The sequence below is a fragment of the Amblyomma americanum genome, chromosome 11 (assembly GCF_052857255.1).
Source record: "Amblyomma americanum isolate KBUSLIRL-KWMA chromosome 11, ASM5285725v1, whole genome shotgun sequence".
NCBI lineage: Eukaryota > Metazoa > Arthropoda > Arachnida > Ixodida > Ixodidae > Amblyomma > Amblyomma americanum.
The window spans coordinates 52,252,507-52,275,189 of record NC_135507.1 but is presented as its reverse complement, the minus strand read 5'-3'; the positions used below and the strand labels follow the sequence as shown (position 1 = coordinate 52,275,189).

At 45.8% G+C, this 22,683-nt stretch overlaps 1 protein-coding gene across 1 annotated transcript in view; it reads right to left on the bottom strand.

Moving 5' to 3' along the window:
* LOC144111449 (luciferin 4-monooxygenase-like) overlaps positions 1 to 15,288 on the bottom strand; it is a 31,069-nt gene extending 15,781 nt beyond the window's left edge. The window contains exons 1-4 of the mRNA XM_077644753.1: positions 15,089 to 15,288; positions 10,082 to 10,283; positions 7,555 to 7,658; positions 5,775 to 5,977 (exon numbers count right to left, since the gene is read on the bottom strand). Of these exons, the coding sequence (XP_077500879.1) occupies positions 5,775 to 5,977; positions 7,555 to 7,658; positions 10,082 to 10,283; positions 15,089 to 15,211 (632 nt within the window). The 5' untranslated portion in view covers positions 15,212 to 15,288. The remainder of the gene's footprint in view (positions 1 to 5,774; positions 5,978 to 7,554; positions 7,659 to 10,081; positions 10,284 to 15,088) is intronic.
* Positions 15,289 to 22,683: the final 7,395 nt, after the last annotated feature.

Here is a 22,683-nt window from a genome sequence, read left to right as displayed (position 1 = left end):
GCGTGGGATTATTATTATTAGCTAGTTGTGTATTCTTGTCGAGAAATAATAGGAAACAATACAGTAAATCTGCTGCAACTTTGCGCAGCAAGAGCGGCGAAAATGATCACTTAATGATCGGGGGTCAAAGGCATAAAAAATACTAATACCGGCCGAGGACTACTATTTCGGAATATGATTTTGCAGCGCTGTCAAGTTATCAAAACGCCTCAATTCGCCTTTTCTATGCGCAGTTTCATGATACATATCAGGGGGAGATTTTAAGCGTATTCTCATTATCCAGTTAACAAGTTTACCCCAACCATTTTCCTCACTTTGCTGCGGGTCTTCCGTGCGAGAAATAATAAATAAGTAGTATATGAAATATTCAAGGCCGGTGTTGAATTTAATAATATGGATGTGGACGTTTTACGGCAGCAAATTAGCTGTGATTTCTGCAAAAAAAATGCAGTTGCGCTTCTTATACCACCGTGAATTTATTCCGTATCTTTTCTCCCAACCCTGTAAGAGCCAACAGATGGCTTACTGTACTGTAAATACAAGAAATAAAATTGGTAGGGTTTTAACGTAGCTAATACGAGTAGACATGCGGAAGCATGTGTTTAGCCTGGTTGGCTCATGGTCTTGCTTTGCTGGGTCATCGGCACGTTTGGTAACGACATTAGTTCGACAGTAGTATTAGTTGATGATGACGGCGACGTGCAATGCGCAGCGCGAGAGTGTGTTGCAGTTTAACACGAGGCATGGTTGGCAGCTGCGAAAGCATAGCGCTCTCGTACAGTGGACAGTGAAGCTGATCTGACCGCGCCGCTTCGGCGTCGAAACCAAGTCTCGCCAATGTTTATTTATCTGTGGTTTGGCCAAGGTTACCTTCAAGGTCGAGGTTCACACAAACTCGGTGAGCCGATCACACCTCGTGAAGCAGTGCCTTTAGACTAAAAAAACAACACAATCCACGGGGAAGGATTTTTCTTGCCAGTCCCTACTGCAATATGGTACATTCAGTGAAAGCAATATTTGGTAGCAGAAACTGTCTGCAATCAACTTTTAAAATCATTATCATTTTAAAATGATTATCATTTAGCTATACACAAATCTCAAGCTACCGAGAAAGATGAAAATGCAATTGAGAACGTCATTGTGAGCTATTGAAATATATATGAAAATTGTAACGTGGGTCATGCAAAGTTAGTAACGGGGTACCAGGAAGGTGCACGACTTGTGAGAATTCGACCTAAAAATTAAGCAGGGTAATTGGATTCGGTCAGATTAGCCGTATATTACGACTGGTGTTTCGGCGCGGTGCCATTGGATATAAAGAAGAAGGAAACAGGTTATCTTTTTCATATCAAAAATTACCGGTCATTTCGCCTAGACCGCCAGTCAAGAGGCGGGGGTTTACTAACTTTAGTCTCTTGAAAATTTTGCCACAGGGCTGTGGTATCTTTTCAACAAATGTCTCCTGACTGTGAGATTTTGGCAATAGACTTTGTACTTCCTGGGTGCTCTCCATTTTCAATAGCAAATTGTTATTTCCCCAATGGAGTCCAGGATGTTAGACCTCTGGATTTTTTATTCGTAAACTGTAAAAACCCAGTTCTCGTGGCTGGGGACTTCAATTCTCACCATGTGTCTTGGGGTTTTAGGACTAATTCATGCGGCAAGCGCCTTTGGGACTGGGTTTCTGATCACAACCTGATGTGCTTAAATTCAGGATCAGCCACTTATCTTCGCTCACACACTCAATCTGTTTTAGATCTCACTTTCATTAGTCCTGGAATTGGCGTAACGAATTGGTCGACAGTTGATAGCGGCACTTCAAGTGATCATATACCTATTCATTTTGATATAATATGTCGTGTTACTCCGGCGTCTTCTCTGTTGCGGTCACATGTAGATTATGACAGATTTCAGACGGCGTTGCGCTTTGCCCTTGCTTCAGTGTCTAACATCGCCGAGGTCCACCAGTCAGCAAGCATATGTCTGGCTATTGAGGAAAGCCGTAAAAAGTCGGAGTTCCTGGTGAGGCCAGTAAAAGGGAATTCTTCTAACTGGTGGAATGCGGACTGTACAAGAGATTACAGGCGGAGGAAGGCAGCATGGAAAAAGCTTCTTCATAACCAATGTCCGAATAACTGGAGTGATTACAAATTTATTGCAGCCACCTTTAAACGCACAGTTTCTCGCGCAAAGGAAAAATATGACTCAGAACACTTCGATTATCTTTCAAAGGCGGGCAACCGACGTGCACTATTCGGTTTTCTACGGTCTAGGAAACAGCTCATGTCCTCTCATAATTTTCAGTCATTAGTTCTGTCACCTGTAGAAGCTATCCAGGCGGTTGAATGAATAGCCACAGGCCTGCAAAAGCGGTTCTCGTCTTTACTACCTATGCGACCATTGTTATTTGTACCAGTCGTACCAAATGATAATGCCTCACAAGTAAATCTATCAGAGCTTTCACAAGTTGTCCAGAGATTGCCAGCTGCTGCTCCTGGCCCTGATGGTGTTACCACAAAGATGCTCAAGATTTTATTTGAAGAGTCTCCCAACTCCTTATTGCACCTAATAAACTACTCTCTCAAACACGCTTGAATACCTTCGTAGTGGAAGCTGTCCAAGGTGATCCCTTTACTTAAAAATCAGGGTGGAGGCTATGAATTGGATAATATTAGGCCAATTTCTTTAACATCAAACGTGGTAAAGTTGATAGAAAGGTTGTTACTAATTCGGGTGTCAGCCATTGTGGACCGCAAAAGTATACTCAGCCCGTGCCAACTCGGTTTCCGGCCACGGTGTTCGATATGGAATGTACATGCTGATCTTGAGAGCAGAATTCTCCTTGCTCGTCGTCAACGCCTGGTCGCGGCTTTGGTTACGTTAGATGTCGCCAAAGCTTACGACAGTGTAGAACACTCCATCCTGATACATAGGCTACAGTCTCTTCAATTTCCAGATTATATAGTTGCATGGATATCTGCATTTCTTCATAACAGGGAATTCTTTTGCGTCCATAATGGTGTTCATTCAGAGAGGTATAGACAAACGCGAGGTGTACCGCAAGGAGCTGTTCTTTCTCATGTGCTCTTTAATATTCTGTTAAGCTCAATTCCTCTCCACCGCCATGTATGCACTTACGTCTATGCGGACGACACTGCGTTTTTTGCTGCTGCGCCGGATATACATTCTCTGTATGGTCTGTTGCAGTCATATTTGAATACACTTGAGCACTGGTTGAGCGCATTACACCTGAAGTTAAATGTTGGCAAGTGCGCTACTCTTGTTTTCGCTCTATTCACTCCTGTAGTGGTCTCTCTCACTTGCCAGTTAAAAACAATACCACAGGTTCAATCCCTAAAATACCTAGGGGTCATTTATGACAACAAACTCACCTGGCGACCTCACATTGACCATGTCGCGGCGAAAGGGGCTCGTGCCGTGGGTATGTTACGGAGATTATGTCATCACCGGTACGGCATGCGCAGAGATGCGCTATTAATGATCTACATAATGTATGTCAGGCCAATTTTAGAATTAGGATCAGTGTTGTTTTCAGGCTCGGCTACATATAAACTTCGCCCTCTCGTCCTTTTAGAGAGGGAAGCACTTCGCATGTGCCTCGGCCTTCCAAAATTTGTGGCTATCAATGTGCTGTACCTTGAAGCCCGCATTCCGTCTCTCTTATCACGACTTCAATTTTTAACTGTGCAAACTTACCTCAGGATCTATGAATCCCATTTCCACCGTTCCCAAAGCATTTTCTGTTCTCAGCCGACCTCCTTTTTTGGTGTCCCCTGGTCTCGTTTCAATTCCCCTCAGGTAGTGTTTGTGCAAAGATTACTTCAGCCTTTAGATGTAAACATTTATGATATCCTTCCTGCGCTTCGGAATGGGCCCACTATACACATTGTTTTCGACGACATATTCCCGAAAAATGCAAAACTTTTGCCACCGAGTATTCTAAATGGCCTTCTAGAAGATCATCTGAGGACCCTACCAACCGATATAGCAATAGCCACTGATGCATCGCAATGCAATGAAAAAGCAGGTGTGGGAATATTTTGCTCCCATTTAGACTGGTCCTTTTCTCTGCGCCTTCCAGATTTCACCCCTATTTTTCAAGCCGAGTTTCTAGCAGTTGTACTTGCTCTACGCAAGCTAGACCCCTCTATTACAGCAGTTGCAGTAATTACTGTTTCTTTATCTTTGTGTTCGTCCCTCGCTGCACAGGTTGACGGTCCCATTTTATCAACTTTCTTATCCCTACTTCCTCCGCATTTGAGCCTTGTTCATTTTGTATGGGTTCCCGGCCACAGCAGTGTGACAGTAAATGAGATTGCTGATAATCTAGCAAAGGCTTCCCTCTGCGGCCCCGTGTTGCCAATCATCCCGGCTACAGCCTACATTACAGCATCTAAATTTCGGCGACGTGCGTTTTTAAGCACGCAAGACACATCACTTTTAACATCGGCGGATTATGAGCACCTTAAATATTATTGGAACAGGAAAATTTGTTGCTCTCGGCAGCTTGAGGTATCACTGACGAGGCTACGCTGCCGCATCCCCCCTCTAAATTTCTATTTACACAAGTCGGGTTTGGCGCTCTCTCCCCTTTGTGCATTTTGCCGTGAGCCAGAATCTATTGAACATTTTTGGCTGTATTGTCGCCGATTAAACTCACTGAGAAAAAGGTTGCTGCAGGAGCCCTTGCAGCATCTTGGCCTTAGTTTGAGCAGCCCGCTCTTGCTATCATTTGGCGCCACCACATTTGGGTTCAGCCACAGATCTGTTTGCACCGCTGTTCAAAATTTCCTGATAGAATCTCACCGACTGCCTTGCTAAGTGTTTCAACCTTTTCTTTTCTATCAATTATTACATTTTGACTAAATCATGAATATATATTCACTCTCTTTATTATTATTCTTAAAATTTTAAAATCAAAACACTCATCCCTTTTCTGTTCATGACGAAAAATTCACCGGTGTTATGCTCCCACGTGCTTTTCCTTTTTGTTAACTGCGTTTAGGTGAATAGCCACCCGATTCTTGGCCGATCCCCCGTTGTGGGTATGTGCCATCTTTTGATAGGCTAACAACAACAACAACAACAACATAAGCGCATTTGTTCTGTTATTAGGTTACCCTCGAAAAGCGAAATTTATTCAGAGTATAATGGTGTTTAAGTTCAGTATATTGCGTTCTAAAAACTCTCTTCAGAAAACGGTGCGATGACTGCAAAAGCACCGGATTGCAGCAGACAGTAGAGAAGCGCAGGGCCTGGCCGGAGTTTCTGCAGGACACGGATCTTGTTTCTAAATGGGGACAGCAGGAACGGACTATGGCCTGCTGTGATTGAATGTGTGCGTAGATGGTGTCTTCCGGAGTGGACTACGTTATACTGTGAGTGAATGTGTGTATGGATTGTGGCACTACAATGTCCTATGTTCTACTGTGACTGAATATGTGCATAGATGGTGACTTCTGGAGTGGACTGTTATGTGGACTGTGTGGAGTGATTGTGGGAATAGATTGTGACTGCGGGAGAGGAATGTGTGCTATTATAAGAGACTGCGCATAGCGGGGTAGATGCGACAGGTTTTAGGACATTATTAACATAGAAGGGACACAACGGTGGAGGAATTGCCGGCAGAATAAGCAAGGCTAATCCCACCTGTAGCATTCAACACCTCAACTCAACTGACACAGCCGAGACATAACTGAGATTGCTTGATGGTGATGATTGAGTCTTATCAATGGCCAGACTGCGAGACCCACTTGGCAGTGTGCAGGTTGGCGACAAAGCTGTAGTGCAATATCTCGACCCCTTTGGGCAGGCCCGTGGTCCCCGACGTGTAGCACAGTGCGGCGACCGTGTCCGTGGGTACGATGCCGGTGACCTCCTTGTAGTCGCTTGCGTCCAGCTCGCTGAAAGCGCTCACGCTCACGAATCCGCTGGTAGCCCCCATGACGAAGAGGCCCTGCGAATGGAGCCAGAAGTATGCCAGCCACTTTATTTTATTCCGGTCGTTTAGTCGTCTGCTTGCATGTCCGCGACTGAAGCATGTCTAGTGTATCCCTCCATGAATAAGAGGACTCGGCGAAACTTGAACTGTACCAAGGCTTGAGTGCAAACAGCTCACACTGTGAACTAGGGTGGTGCCCTCAGTCTCAGGCGCTCGCACTGTTTTTTTTTTTGCTATCATTTGAAGGCAGTTGTTATGGGCAAAACACCTAGCGCTGTGAAAGCGAAAGATCAGGTAACATCAAGGCCGCCTTCCTTCTGCTGGCATCGCAGGCCTGCCCTATGATCGGTGTGTAACGTATGATTTCATGGAAACATGGGAAAAAAATTTGGGTACGCCTGAATTTCATGACATGCGTGATGCGATAGCACGCCGCCACTTGGAGGCGCTGCGCGACAAACTTCCTCTGCGGTGACCCCGCTTCCGGTTTATTCGACGTCACTGCTGGTCTGTTAATGTCACATCCTGTTTTGTCGATGTCATTTCCTATTTGGTTAACACCACTTATGGTCCGGTGCCGTCCCTTTCAGTCTTCGTCATGAGTTATCAGTGGCCACATGAAACACGTACGCATTTGGCACACAGCGTCACGGCACTCCCATATGCCTGACTGCCACTACATACTGCCTAAGGTCCAGTGTGACATCCTGGCGTCAACGCGAAATGACCCGACGAGCTCTTTCTGATGTCGCATAAAACAGTGGTTAGTCTTTGCGTTATGAAAGAAGGAAGACGTGGTAGTGTATCACTAGACACCTTTATCATATCGTGTACCGTTTTGCCGTTGCAGGAATACCGGGAGCCGCGCTGATTGGAGTGCGGACGCGCTGACTGGTCCCGATGCAGCAGCTGGGCGCGCAGCTGTTGGGTACCTGGCGCCATCTGGCGACCTCCAAGCGACCTGCGAGTGCGCACTGACGACGCGCGGACTCGCGGTACTCCGGTAACGGTAGCACGGTACACGGTATGTTAAAGGTGCCCGCTCTTGATGTACTCCTGGACCATACCGTGAGGGTCAGGGACCAATACTTGAAAAGTGGGAGAGACGAAAAGAGAAATAGCGCGCTTCTATAGCCTGTCAAATGAAAAGCGAATATGATAAGTGTAGCGAGAAAACAAGAACATAGTTATATTAGGCGCTAAGAAATACAGGCTGGTCCATTAACGCTTCCATTCAACTGTCTTCGCCCCATCGAAGTGGAGTATAATCTCCCGCAGCTAATTGCTGTTCACCTTTCAGCGGTGATGTTCGCATTTTATTTGACGCTGCCGCTACATGGTACACTTTATGCAGGGCGCACTTAACGAAAAAAATAAAGATGTCTTTCAGATTTTCTTTATGCTCATTTTCTGAAGGCTTACATCGCGACCGGACCGGGCACATGGCCCTGGTTTTTCTACATACATGCCACTTGTGTTGCATTATCAAACTGCACCGCATATTTAATTTTTTTATTGCAATTTGCAACACTTGTATTTTCGACCACAGTAACCAGAGATGACAGATGTAAACGTGTGAGAAGACCACATACCTTGAGCGGCAGCCGGTCGTGGACACTTAGCACCTTAGCAGCGTTCTGTGGGTCCGTCAGCACATGAGTGGCATCACCGTCTTTCATTTGGTAATGGAGCTCATCTGTTTAGACGGACAAAAAAGAGAAAAGGGCTCTCCTTACTGCTTGCCTAAATCCAAGGAGTGGAGAACGTGCTGCAGTAACTGCAGAATATGAAAGAAACAAAGTGTCAAAACTTTACAGCTGTTGATAACGCAAACATTTTCGAAGAATCACATATCGAACGCATCGCTCAAGGCCATTTCAGGAATAGGTCAGCCTTGCTGCCATATTTTTTTCTGCACTTGGGTCGGGCTTGAAGGCGCAGAGGTAGGTAGGAAAGAACGAGCAAAAAAGCATAGATAAAAGGGCAAAGCGGCCTAGTTGGTGGTTCTTGTCCGCGTATTTTATCCGCGCAAACGACAAGGGACGAAGAAAGAAACAGACTAGATGGAGCGCGGAACTTAATTGCGGTTTTAGTTCAGAGACACGTCACATTTATATATTCGTATTAATCACCCCTGGAAACTACGCGAAATTAGATATTAGACGTTTTTAGCATACCGCTGACCTATACCGGTTTACCGGACCCCCATCCTGCGCACGCGCAGTGGCTCCCACAAACCCCAGCAATGCTGTTGCGCATGCGCAGGAGTGTTTCGGTAAACCGGTTCACGTCTCCCCTAGTACGTCTCCGGTATGCTAAAAACGTCTATTATTCGCAGCTCAACTTTCGTGGTGACATACCCGCGAAACTCATGTTGTTAAAAGTATTTACGTTTGGACAACGAGTGTAGTACATTCCTATACAATTCGGTGACCTTTATACTTTATGTACCGCATACAAGCGGAAACTAAGTAGTAGGAATGATGAGTTTTCACTGCAGCCTGCACGCATCACGCATAAAACAAACCGCAAACCTCCAGGTCATTACTGCCACGAGAAATCCAAAATATCTGCTGCCTCTCTCCAGCTCAGTTACACTATGCAGTCGCCACGCCACCGCACAGAAAACATGCCGCACGCATAGCGCGGACCCAACATGCCACCGTGAGGGGGAAACGGCGGCGTGGCGTGGTAGAAAGGGTGCTCCCACCCTGAAATAGGAGGGCGGACATTATGGTCCGTATCCCTGCTTGCATATGCAGGGTGTTTCACCTGAGACTTTACTCAATTTTTAAAAATAGGCTTCTTGAGTTAGAATAGTGGTTTTTCCGGCATTGCATCGTCAGCGGTGTAGTACACCAGAATACCGCTAAGATGTGCTAGCTAGCAGGCTGGTTAACTAATATTGAATAATTACCTTTTTAACTATTACTGTTAAGCTCCTTAATTATTGAGGCGCGTGTCGCTCACCGTAAGTAATATCCATATCTGTTTTTAGAATTTCGAAAACACGGTTACCATCGGCGCTCTGGCCCAACAAATTTCGGCTGTTTCGACGAGTTACGCGCACTGGAGAGGTTGCTTTACCTGCAAGCTTCTCGAAAGCGCATGCATTTTGGTGCGATGTAGCCAAAATTCGTTGGGCCACAGCGGCAAGGGTAACCATGTTTTTGAAACTCTAAAAACTGATATGGAAATCGCTTACGGCGGGCTACACACATCTCAATAATTAAGGTGACTAAAGTTAATAGTTAAAAAGTTGATTATTCAGTTCTCGTGCTTCACTGCCGTGATTGCAGGAAGCAAACCAATCGCCCTTGCCTCACAGACCTTCGCAATACCTCAATATCTTACAGTAACAACAATCAAATTTCCAGGGAAATCTCTGAAGCTTATGCCATCGCCAAAAACAGGATAAGTGCGTGGCGATACCTTCGTTCGCCCTGCAAGATAATGAGTAATCGTTTTTGGATGAGTGTCTTCGATAGCATTGTTCAATGACGTTTTCGTTTATTTTCTTTTCTTTCCTTTTAGTCTTCTAGATTATTTTACCGTATATTTTCGCGTCCCTTTCCAATAAATTTTCAGCTGTTAGTCATCGCCCGAGTTGTCTTTTCTTTCTGTCCCTTGTCGAATTTCGTGCTGGTAGTCAGAATGAATTAATTGACTATTCAATATTAGTGAACCAGCCTGCTAGTTAGCACATATTAGTTGTATTATTATTTACTATACCGCTAAAAATGATATGCCGAAAATAGCGCTCTTATGACTATAACAGCCTACTTTTGCACCGCCGCGGTGGCTGAGTGGTTATGGCGCTCGGCTGCTGGCCCGAAAGACGCGGGTTCGATCCCGGCCGCGGCGGTCGAATTTCGATGGAGGCGAAATTTTAGAGGCCCGTGTGCTGTGCGATGTCAGTGCAGGTTAAAGAACACCAGGTGGTCGAAATATCCGGAGCCTTTCACTACGGCGTCTCTCACAGCCTGAGTCGCTTTGGGACGTTAAACCCATACAAACCAAACCAAAAGCCTACTTTTAAAAATTGTGTAAAGTCTTAGGTGAATGAAACACGCTGTGTAATAGTGTAACCGTAGCATAGGCGAGGGTTATCTCACGCACGTTCCGTGAGCGAGGTCTTGGCGAGCACGACCGTTGCCCCGACGAACACCAGGCCGTACATGGCGACGAAGTTCTCCACGCAGTTGCCGAGGTGGACACAAACGCGGTCACCGGGACCGAGGCCGTGCTTCTGGAAGCCCACCGCGAAGCGCTTTATCCGGTCGAAGAACTGCTGTCGGGTCAGGCGCAAGGAGTCGTCGACCTGGAGTAAAGGAAAGGGCAACAGCTTCCATGACCTGTGGTTCACGCATTTTAGCGGCAGCCACATCTAAGAAGACGGATGTTCTTATAGCGATAGCCGCCACGGTGGCTCAGTGGTTACGGCGCTCGGCTGCTGACCCGAAAGGCGCGGGTTTGATCCCGGCCGCGGCTTTCGAATTTTGATGGAGGCGAAATTGTAGAAGCCCGTGTACTGTGCGATGACAGTGCCCGTTAAAGAACCCCAGGAGGTCCAAAATTTCCGCATCCCTTCGCTACGGCTTCCCTCATAACTTGAGTCGTTTTGGGATGTTAAATCCTCATAAGCCCATAAACCATCTTATAGCGATAACGTGTGAGGAACTAGCAGTACTTACGGGGCCAAGTCCTAGCAACAAGCCCAAAAAATCTGGACAAACGCTTATAATTTCCGCGGTAATATTTCCGCTGGAACCGGGAATGTTTGGCACCCCACCTTGACTTCTTAAAACCTTCTAGACTCGTCAATGCTAGCGCAAGAACCATTTCAGGAATGAGATCTTGCAGGGCGTGGGAAGAGTAGGTGATCCGTACCAACATGGTCGCGCAAAACCTCACCGCAAGCTATGGTTTACTCATAATTTGAAGCGAAAATATCGCGAATAAGCTGTCGAGATTTCGCTCCTGCAGATCGAAGGGTGACGCAAGTTGTTGATGTTCAGCAAGGCTGGGCTCGTTTCTAGCTGGATGCCCGGTATAATCTTTATGGAAATACCTCATTAAGCATTGCAATGCGGTTTAGCTGTATATCGAACCTAAAACATTCCGTTTGGGAGCCGGACCAATTGCCTTCTTCGATTGCAGCTGGAACAGCGGACATCCACGTATGCGCCTTCTAAGTGGCCCTCCCACTGTTTCCTTTATAGGTTCTGTGGTCGGAGGACGCATCATAAGCATTTATAGGGGCATTTCGAGATACCGAACAGGCCTGCAGTTTATTAAACATGCTCGGTTGGGTGGGGGATTCACCCGGGTGGGTCATTACGACAATGGTCAAAGGGTAATTGTAAGGGAGGAACCACTGGAAGAAAACAGAGCGAAGACGAAGTGTCGCCAAGAAACAAATAACGATGTATGAATGGGGATTGGGGGAGGGAGGCAGAGGTTTGCTTGTCATGGACCAGTTAAACTAAACCACCAACAGGATTCATTTTTTTCGGCTGGGTTGAGTTCACTTCTGCCGCAGGCTTTGGCTGATGGCTAACGCAGAAGAGGCTCAACAGAGATAAGCCACGTTTTTTAATCAAATTTATGAAAGTAAACACGCACGTTACGTTCCTGTTCCGTTTATTTTATTAGTTTTAATCAGAGTTATATTTTCATTGGCTGTGACCATGTGTAATCTTGTGGCACATGGCGTATCATGTTGTGTGCTGAAGATGCAGTATCTTTCTTGAATACTCATTTAACTTCACGTGGCTACGTCATCAGTGCAAGCGCCTTGAAATTAGACAAGCCTTTAAAAACATGAAGATGGCGGATTGGGCTAGTTTGTGTGGCACCTTTGCGTTGTATCTCATGGCTTTTACACTTTGGAGATGATTTTATGCATTGTCTTTTACCTAGAAAATTATAGTTCGCCACCTGCAGAACTCACGCACTGCTTTATTTTTGCGCCTTTAGACGTTCTACAATACCAAGTAAGAAAAAAACGGTTTCATTGGGTCATGTTTACTGCAGTGTAGCGAGACTGCCTATGCCATTCAATGCATTCGTGTAAGAGCCCTGCCGGGTGAAAGTTTCGTGTAAATAATTCTGAGAAAAAGCATGCCTGCAGTTCAACTTGGTCATCGGGGCTTTGTAAACGGCAAGCGACAATGGGGTCGCTAATGTACTGAGTCCAACTATGACAGAAACGTGCTGAATCATGACGTGAGTGCTTTGCGCGGCCCTTACGGTACTATAGCAGCGTTTTCTGAGTATCCTCGGTTGAAAACAAATAAAATGACTGCTTTAGAGCGCGACTGAGCGTTTAATAACGCCTCCCAGAACTTATCCTATGGTACGCAGCCATAGTCCAAATTTACACCAGCATGCCGTAAAGCTGCGTATGTAGGCTGAAAAACTTTCCGAAAGCAAACAAGGAGGTTCTTATAGCACCTGAAAGTTCAGTGATTTTGGTCTCACCGTACATTCAGCGCAGTCTAGTAGCGTGCGTACTTCGCTGCTATCGGTGGTCGAAGAGCGGGCTCAAGCCCGCTTTCCTGTCATGCGTCAGCTGCTGCAGGGCAAGCCTTAAGCGTTCTCCCGCAAAAAAAAAACAAAAAAAAACAGTCCATGAAACTGTCTGAGCGCGGTTGCAGTGTATGATAGCCAGAAAGGTGAATAAATGCTGCATGCCATTAAAGGTGCACTAAAGAGGATTTTGAGCTCGTCTTTTTAACGCGACAACTAGATACACACGCTCCGAGCATTCTTAGAAACTGCGAATTTTTGTCCTGTGAGGCCCATTCTCCTCTTAAATCGAATTAAGCGTCTCGGCTTCTTCCTTTTTTTAACTCGCCTCTGAAAATAGGAGGAGTCAACCAATGCATCGAGTGCATTTAAGTCAGTGGCGTGGCAACTTCGCTTTCGCTTTTATTTTGTTTTTAGGTTTCCGCCAATGAATAGTTTGAGTAGCAGACAACATAGCCGCAAATTAGGCCCACGGAAATAAAAATGCACGTGGACTCTTTGATTTAGGCATCATTCTGCCGATATCAGAGCGGCATGGGCGACCGCCTGCGTGGGAAAGGCTTGATCGCCGCCGGTTGGTGGCACTGCATACGACTGGCGTTTCTCGCTCATGGCATCTGCTTTCTGCGATGCGACCAAAATTTGATTTTAAATAGCTTCGTTCGAAGGTGTTTTCGGCAAACCATTTGCATTACATTAAATGGCCTAATTTTGTCCCTCAGCGACGCCAACGATTGCTGCCGGGCGCCTGCAGCATTGCTCCACAGACTGGGTCCCACTGCATGCCTACCACCGGTGCCCGCCGCTCATTGTATGCGCGTATTGAAATGTAAGCAATCGTCGGTGAAACCTGTGAATTCCCTTTCCGCAATCGCTGGAACCACACACACGATTTGTGCGGAATTGCTGGCTTGCTCATCGCGGAAGGGAGCGGACGTCGACTGACACTGTAGAATATGGCGAATGCTTACCGCTAGTGAGTGTCGAAGCATTAACACAAGAAATGTAATGGTTCGATTAACTTATTTGTGATATAGATAAGGTAGAGGCAAACGCAGCTATTGCGGTCGTCGTCTCAGCGATCCGCCCACCGACCTCCAAAGATGAGCGTCGCAGTTCAATGTACCGTATTTACCAAAAGTAACCGGGCAACGGCGGTTTTTTTCATAGCCGCGTAGAAAAGCACTTATGGTGGCCCTTAAGCTCTGAATCTGTGTAAAGTAAGGTGAACCCTTGTCCTCACGTTCTGGCACTCTTCGGTCTTTAATGGCGCCATAAAGGCTCCGTTATACAGTTCAGAAGCAATAATCTGCTGCTCGGTTACTTTTGGCAAAGGTGCGGGGTTCGATCCCCAGTGCCGCTGGGGCCCACCGGTGATACAATGGGTACAAGCTTTCCCCTGGCTTAGTGCTCGGCATATTTAGGGTGAAATGCTTGCGAAATGGGTCGTTGGAGCCACCTTGAGAAGTCAAAAATAACTTGGCAATGGCGCTCTTTGGCCATAGAACCCCTTGCGCCATAAAATTCCATAATCATCATCATATTTTGGCAAAGAGGGTACGTCACTTTATTGTGCTGTGACGTCAAAAGTATCCCCTGTAGCCGTTGAAAAGTTCATGCGTTCTTAACTCTCACGCTAGCGATGTGTCTTGATCACAAGAAAGAGCACTGATGAACTTTTTTGAGGTGAAAAAAATTATCTCTATATTTTTTTGTTGCGTTCAATAGTTGGCCGTGGGTGACATTGCATAAAGAGGAAGCCCATAACGGAATTTTATAGCCTCGAAATTTCGCGTCTCAACACCTTTAAGAAAAGAAAAACAAATCACTGGTGTCAACGAAATGGAAGTCTTGTACAAAAAAATAAATTTGACTGGCTTCAAGTTTGTGTCATCGCCTAAGAAGTTTTCAATACCTAAACCAAACAGTTCCTTGTTGCCTGTCGAAATAGACAGTAATTTTCCTCGGCCCAGAGGCAGAATTATGGAATTGCTGTAGAAGAAAATGGTCGCTTGCTATACTTGGCTGACCGTGAAAAAGAAGTCTTCAGTAGAAAAAAAAATTGGCTACCATAAACGATCATGCTTTTTCTAATGGCTGACTGTGTGCTAAACCAGACCAAAGCAAACGTTTGCAAAAGAGCTGGTACAGGTGGCCTGCAAGAAGTTTAAAACTCGTGTGGCGACCACGTGGTACGACGGTGTTGCACTATGTGCGACTGCTTGAAATTTGCATTACTCACCACAGTATGCCGCTGCTCTAAATATCAGCTCTATGATGTCGCTTAGTAACAGCACGCATGCATGCGCTCCTTTTAATATTATCCACCGCTCTCTCTCGTCGCCATGGCTCAGAGGATTTCGCGTTTGACTGCGAATCCCATGATCGTAGGTTCAAATTCCGGGCACAGTGGCCGTACTTCAATGGAGCGAAGTGCTGAAGGCACTCGCGTTCTTAGCGAGGTAATTTGCATTAATTAAGGAACCCCATGGAGTTAAAATTAATCCGGAGGCCTCACTTACGGCGTCTCTCACAGCCCACATGCCGGCATTGGGACGTTAAACCGCACATATCGTACAGTACACAAGCACTTACCACAGCAACCTTCTCCGGCGAATTTTCCAAGCATGTCTTCACCGCTGTGTATATAGACACTGAAGGAATACTGCACCTCGGGTAGGGCGAATATAGGATCCGGTCTTGTATGATGGCCTTCATCGCGACCGAAAGCAAAAGAAGTAGTGGACAGGTGGGACTGATCGTCCACCGATTCCTTATCGCCCTGCTTACAATCGACCCACACTAGACACAGGCGACAACAACAGAAGTCGCAGTCTGGCATCACCTTAAGATAGGAGCACTTCTAAGGCGGTTGCCTCCTACGTTTACGCTGATTTCGTCAGTTTCAACGCCACGTGGAACACTTGAGCAAACCACACCCTTATAAAAGTGGTCTATAGACAGTCTATGGACTTATGGATCCTATTGCCTTCTTCAATATATTTACTTTTGCCTGATCACAGTCTATAGACTCTCTATAGACTGTCTATATACAAAAGTCTAGTAAAAGTGTATGGCCATAAATCTATAGATTGTCTAGAGACTGTCTATAGATTTTATGGCCTTTTGTCTATTCACAGTCTATAGACTTTCTATAGACCAACGTTCAGTAAAAGTATACGGCCATAAACCTATAGATTGTCTATAGACTGTCTATAGTATTTGTATTGTCTTAGTCTCTCTTCTAGGATTCGTCTATCATTTCGCGAAACACGATTTCGAGCGCGGCATTGTTCTACGGCAGCTAAAAGTGCGCTTCAAATATGTTGAAAAGGACTGCCCGTTTGTTAAAATTGAAGTATACTTCAGACGAATGAATTTGATATTTACGAAAGTACGATTTTAATACATTGACAGGATACTTAAACCGCATACATATTTTTTTCACGTATTTCAAACGTGATCGAAGCTTGACTTAAGTGACGTATTTTTGGCAAATTTTAAGAATATATTTCGAATACCAAGCATAACATTTCAGGAACTTATTTCTGGCATATTTTTAGTGCATTCATGAATGCAAAATGTTTGAAATACATTATAAATATGCCGCCGTATATTCCAAACGTATTAGCTTTCGCTAAGGGCAGTCTATAGACTTTAGACACAAAAGTATATATACAGTTCATAGACTGTCTAAACAAACTTTTGTAAGGGCAGCGGGAGAACTGCAGAGATAGCTTGCGAGCATTTTGGCTATTTCGAAGAGTTATGAGCACTGGAGAGGTTGCTTTTCCTGTAAGCTTCTCGAAAGCGTGTTTATTTTGGCGCAATGTCGCCAAAACTTGTTATCCACAGCACCGAGGGTACCCACGTTTACGAAATTACTTACTTACAACGGGCTACACGCCTCTGAATAATTAAGGAGCCTAGCAGTAAATGTTAAAAAGTAAACTATTTAATATTAGTAAACCAGCCTACTAATTACAACGTCTTAGCTTTATTCTGATGTACTACACCGCCGACAATGCAATGCCGAAAGAAGCGCTCTTCTAACTCAAAAAATCTAATTTTAAAAATTCTGTAAAATCTTAATTGAAATACCCTGTATACAACTGGAAGCATGGGAAGTTTTTCGTGGACCCCGACTTCTATAATGTATTTACGATCCATGAGTATAGAAAAGCTGTCCAGACAATGAGCAGGGTATAAATGCATGGAGGCCTTTGAAGTCCATGAATTTCTTTCAAGTTACAATGAAAAGCAATGAGAACAAAATCTCGCCTGCTGTAGACAGTTGCTTCCTTTCGTGCGCTTTAAGAGGGCCCCGCGACGCAAATGAAGCATGCGGTTTTATGCTTTGTATTCGTAGCATAAGACATGTCGATGCCTTAGAGCCTCCGGGGATTATCGAAAATGTTATATTTTATATTTTATTCTGCTACAGAAATGTTTATTACAGGTGGATGGTGTCGAAACGTAGCAGCAATTTTCGTAATCGGACATCGGGCGTCAACGTATGCGCTGCCTTTTTTGTTGGTTAGGCGTTCAGATTAAAAACGCGTTTGAATGTTGTACATGTTGAAAGAAGCAGATTCATCTTCGTTTCCAGTTTCTGAAGTCTTTTCATTTGTGTGAAACTATCATGGAGGCAACCGTTCCGGGTGAAACTGTCAGTGCCGAGAAGGCAGCGAGAGAGAGAGAGAGAGAGAGAAATGAATTTTAATGAGAGGAAAGCAGGAGAGGTCGGCGGGTGGTAACATGACCCTGGCCTGCTACTCCACACTGGGGAAAGGGGAAGGGGAGGAAAGGAAAAGAGCGAATGAAGGTGTATGAGGGCATAATACAGTGAGTTTCATGGGTGATGCACGCACGCACGCACGCACGCACGCACGCACGCACGCACGCACGCACGCACACACACACACACACACACACACACACACACACACACACACACACACACACACACACACACGCGCACGCACGCGCGCACACACACACACACACACACACACACACACACACACACACACACACACACACACACACACACACACACACACACACACACACACACACACACACACACACACACACACACACACACACACACACACACACACACACACACACACACACACACACACACACACACACACACACACACACACACATCGGCTGGCACTCGCATCGCGGTGAGCAGACGCACGTGAAATTCATGTCTTGAAGACACACCGACGCATGTCATTATAACACACACTGGAGTAGGGGCTCCATGAAAACACAAATGGGCACTCTCACGCATGATGACAGTCCGTAAACCGTGTAAACCGTGCAGGCAGTGCACAGGAGGTCACAGACGGGTATCCAGGCTTGTTTCACATAAAAACCTGAGCACGGCCTTCGTCACACACCACTCATCAAAAACGTTTCGCCCTGGCGCCTGAAAGAGCTTCTTCAGAGAGAGGCCGAGAGTCCAGTTGTCTCACGGCCGCTTCCAGTGTTCTCCTCTCATCAGTATAGTCCGGGCACTCGCAATGACGGTGTCCAATAGTCTCTGGAGTGTGGCACTGTACGCAGTTTGGATCAGTTTCTATTCCGATCTTGCGAAGGTAGTGTTTGGTGTAGGCAACGCCAAGCCGTAACCGGTGGAATGAAGTCCCCTGACGTCGCATTACCCTAGATGGCAGATGAAATCGTGAGCCGGCGTCAAGCTTAGAGAAGCGGTCCTGTTGATGGCTCGAATCGTACCAGTGAAACTGCATTGCGGCTTGCATTAAATGCTCCAGCAAGTCTCCAATGTCAGATCCGGAAAAGCCTATTTCAGGGAAAGCCCCATCAGCATGAGCTAGCCGAGCCTTGGCATCAGCACGCTCGTTTCCCGCTAAGCTGCAATGGGTCGGTATCCACTGAAGCTTTACGGTATGGCAGCGGTGAAAAGCCTCAGCTAACAAAAGCACAATCTGTTGAACTAGCTGCTCGAATGTCCTTGGTTTAACGTAAGTTTGCATGACCTGTAATGCCGATCTCGAGTCGCAGAATATAGGCCATTTGCGCGGACAATATAACGGACGGCCTCTCGTATGGCTGCCAATTCTGTTGCCGTGGATGGCGTTTTATGCATTAGCCTGAAACGGTGACCTAAAATATTTCCAGGCACTATCACCGCTGCAGCTGAAGAGATCGGCGCTGTGGTCCAACGAATTGTGTGACATCATGCCAAAATACATGCACTTTAGAGAAGCTTGCAGGCAAAGCAACCTCTCCAGTGCACGTAACTCGTCGAAATAGCTAACATTTGTTGGGCTACAGTGCCGAAGGTAACTGCGTTTCCGAAATTCTAAAAAATGAAATGGATATTACTTGCGGTCAGCTACAGCCTGCCCAATATATAATGAGACTAACAGTAATAGTTCGAAAGTTAACTATTCAATGCCAGTTAACCGGCCTATTTGTTAGCACGTGTTAGCTGTATTCTGATGCGCTGCACTGATGTCAGTTCGGTGCCAAGAAAAGCTCTCTTCTTACTCACAAGGCCTATCTTATAAAAACTGCAGCTAATCATAGGTCAAACATCCGGTATACAAGGCTCATAGTCAAGTCCCAAGCTGTATGATACTAGTTTAAATGCCCCAAGAACCTTGCTATCTCAGCCAAATTCTTCCAAGAATGGTTTGTCGTGCTTGTCAAAGCAGCTCGCATCTTCGCTCGGGGTTCAGCGGTCGCCCGGAAGGGAACCCGAACGCTTCGGCGAACTCGCTCCCTTGCCGGAAGATGGCGCCACATTGGTCATCTGCGAAAACCTTCGCTCCGCTTGGGCCCGCTTACTGGGTGGAAACGGCAGCCACGAAGAGCTCGGGGAGTGAAACTGGGGGCCCACAGCGGGCCAGATAAATATTCAGCTCACAAGATTTGGTTGCAGTCATCGTTGTGTGATCCCGCTTTATAAATACGGAGTAGATCGGGCCTTAAATTTCTGTTCAGGAATCGGCAGTGTTCAGAGACATGGACCCCGTAAAAACCATTTCCTTGTTCAAGGATGGTCGTGCGAATTGAACATTATGCCGATCGGTGAGAGCGTGATGCAACTTTTAAGTGCTGCGCGTTAAACACTTTTACGAAGGCGCCGTGTTTGACCTTCAGAGAAACAAAAAACATTGCGTTGAAGGGTACCCAGTTATGATTCCATCAACACCGAAATACATTTTGGGGTATTCATCCCCCTTATCATCGCCGAGCCGCGGACACACTTCTCAGTCCTGATTTGAAACAACCGAAATTCAGCACTGTTTCCTGAAGGACTAGCACCCGGCGCACATGATCGGACTGGCGCTGAAAAATAGCTCTGAAGTTCTTTTCTTTCAAACCATTTCGGTCCAACTAGCCCTTTAAAGTGTATACTTAAATGCCCAGCTATGATCACAAGAAAAAGCGTGGTGCTGGCTGTACTCATGTTGCCGATGGGCTAAATAATGACTCGAGATGCTGAAGTCAGTGGTTCTGGACTTGGAATAAAATGCCGTGCAGCGCACTCAGCCGCCCCGCTTTCGTGTCGCGGGCGGCACCGCAGACGGCGCGTGTGAGGGCGGAAACGGCTGCCAAAGCAACGCACAGCACTACCGCCACAAAAGACGAGACCGCCCCTCCAATATGGCCGCGCGTGTTCACACGCGGCTTGTTTACATGCTTTTGATGTAATCGCTCGATGTAGCGCGTGCAGCCTAAGTGAAGCAAGCTTTCTAGATGCCCATTTTGTCCTGTGTGGAAAAGTACAGTGAACGGAGAACGGAGAGCAAGAACCGTAAGGCAACGTCGCACAAGCATCAAATCCAGGTTTGGCATATAATGACATTGTTCGGAGCTTCTTGCTTTACATATCACTTTACATCTTCAGCATTCCGAGACCGGCACTACGAAGAAAAGTTAGCGCCCACCATCCGCGGAGGAAGGAATGCTGCAACTGTTAATATGCCCGGCACGTGTCGAAGAAACGGGTAAACTGCTGACAACAATGATCACGACGAGCACGCCGAAGAAAGGCCCCGCACAACTGTTCGTGCACTTGTAGCCATTTCGTGCTTGTCTGTAACTCCTGGCAGAGCAGTACAAGAAGGTGCAGTGGGCTTCTAAACGACGTTTGTATTCCCCCGGGAAAGACTTCGTAAGGGCCACCGCCGCTTGCGCTATGTGCAGAAGCTTTCCAAGAGGGCAACGGCTCGGCCGGGGCAGCGAGCGATAGCGCGACACCCGAGCGGAAACTTGAGGCAGAACTGCGCTTTCTTCGGCGTCAGCACTATTGTCCACACCGACTTAAGGAGGCTCCGTCACGGACAAGGAGGGCCGCTGCGAGAGTTAGAGGTCTCACAAAGTGCGGTGAGCTAGCCACAGCTTGTTGAGGAGTGCGCTGGCTGGTGAGAACGTTACGTAATGTAATGAATAGGGCCGAAGCCTTGTGATGCTTAGCTTATTTAATGCACAACGAGGTAAGGTTTATCTGTACCTACCTGTACATACAGGTTTACCTGTACATTAGACTGAGCCCCTCAACTCATATTGGATGTAAAATCTATCAGTAAACCAGGAAAGTAAAGTGGAAGCACAAGCCCCTACTAGTTGTCCAGCCGTTGTCCTGTGTTGTTCTCTCCTGGTGTGTTCGTCTTTTTTTTGGCTGGTATTTTCTTCTTTAATATGCCATACCAACAGGCCCACCATTCTGCCCTGCCCCTACTAGTAAAGTGGCAGGAAAAAAATTATTAATGCTACTAGGAACATTACTAAAGTTATGTTCAGCAGTCTCAGAACGAAACCGCAGTATAGAAAGAAAGCGAAGTGTTGGAAGTGCTTAAAGATCTACTTAAGGAAGGTATAGTGACCGCAGTTTCCTGCCACTAGAATCGAAGATCAAGTAGAATAAGAATGGAGTGAAGTGCGTTTGGCAGGTACTTTCACTTCATGAATGACCGTTTTATCAAGTGAAAAGTAAATAACAGCTGCGTCTTACCGGTACTCATCTATTGGGTCGAAACGAGGAGGCTAACGAAAAGGGTTGAACATAAATGGAATAAAAGGCAACCAGCTATCGAAAAAAAAGATAGCTGTAACGTTAAGGGGCAGGAAGACAGCCGAGTTGATCAGGGAACAAACACAAGTAAATGACTTCGTAGCTAGAATCAAAAATAGGAAACGGGCATGTAATGCGAAGGCAAGATAACAGATAGTTGATAAGGGTAACGGATTGGATTCCAGTTGAAAGCTAGCAGAAGATGAGGTGGCAGAAAGGCAGATGGGCGGATGAGGTTAGGAAGTTTGGGCGGATAAGGCTGCCGAAGCTGGAGCATGTCTGGGCTTTTTGGAGACATGTCCAACGTTCTTGGACAAAAATTCTGAACATTGAAAAATTGTAAGATACTCTCATGTATATATTTAAGGTAATGGCACATTCTTCCGATATGTAGCAAAGTCTTTATTTTAAAGTGTTTCCAGCGGTGGCATCGAACAGTTCAAACTGTCATATAAAATCAATGGGGAACGCTTTTCACGATAGCAAAAACGTCAATAGCGAAAAAAATGCCAGCCTGCCCACGGCAGCTCTGCGGATATACCGGTATTGATTGTTATAATGAAATCTTCCAATACACGAAAAAAAAAACTGCGTTCATAAACTGTTTCCTATTGAAAAAGGCCTGTTGAAGTTCTATATTCATGATAAAGTACTTCGTGTTGTTCTAAAAGACCACTGGTTGGTCATCTGCTTGATGCACTGCATATTCAGCCCAGGTCCTTTTTATCCTCTATATTCGTGGTTCATTGAAATCAGGTTTGTGCTCTAAATCACAGTGTTTTTCGGCAAATAACTAAAGCCTTTTGGGAATACTGCATGTCCCTCCCCTGGCCCTGCCCCCAGATTCTGCTGGTCTGCCGCTCATGGAAAATCGGAGCCAGTTCTGGGTATCTGTATTAATAGGGTCACACTCGATACCAAAACGCTAATAAAGTTTTCTCTCTTTATTTCTTTGTGTCTATTTTTCCTTTTTCACTTTTTTATTTTTATTTCTTTTCAACCATCTCTTGTGATTGATTATTCTGTATGTTATGTATTGTATTGCCGCAAACATTTGCAGTGTTTGTTCATTATTCAAATCTGCTGCCACACAACTTCATCGCTTTGTTTGTTACACAAGACGCGACTA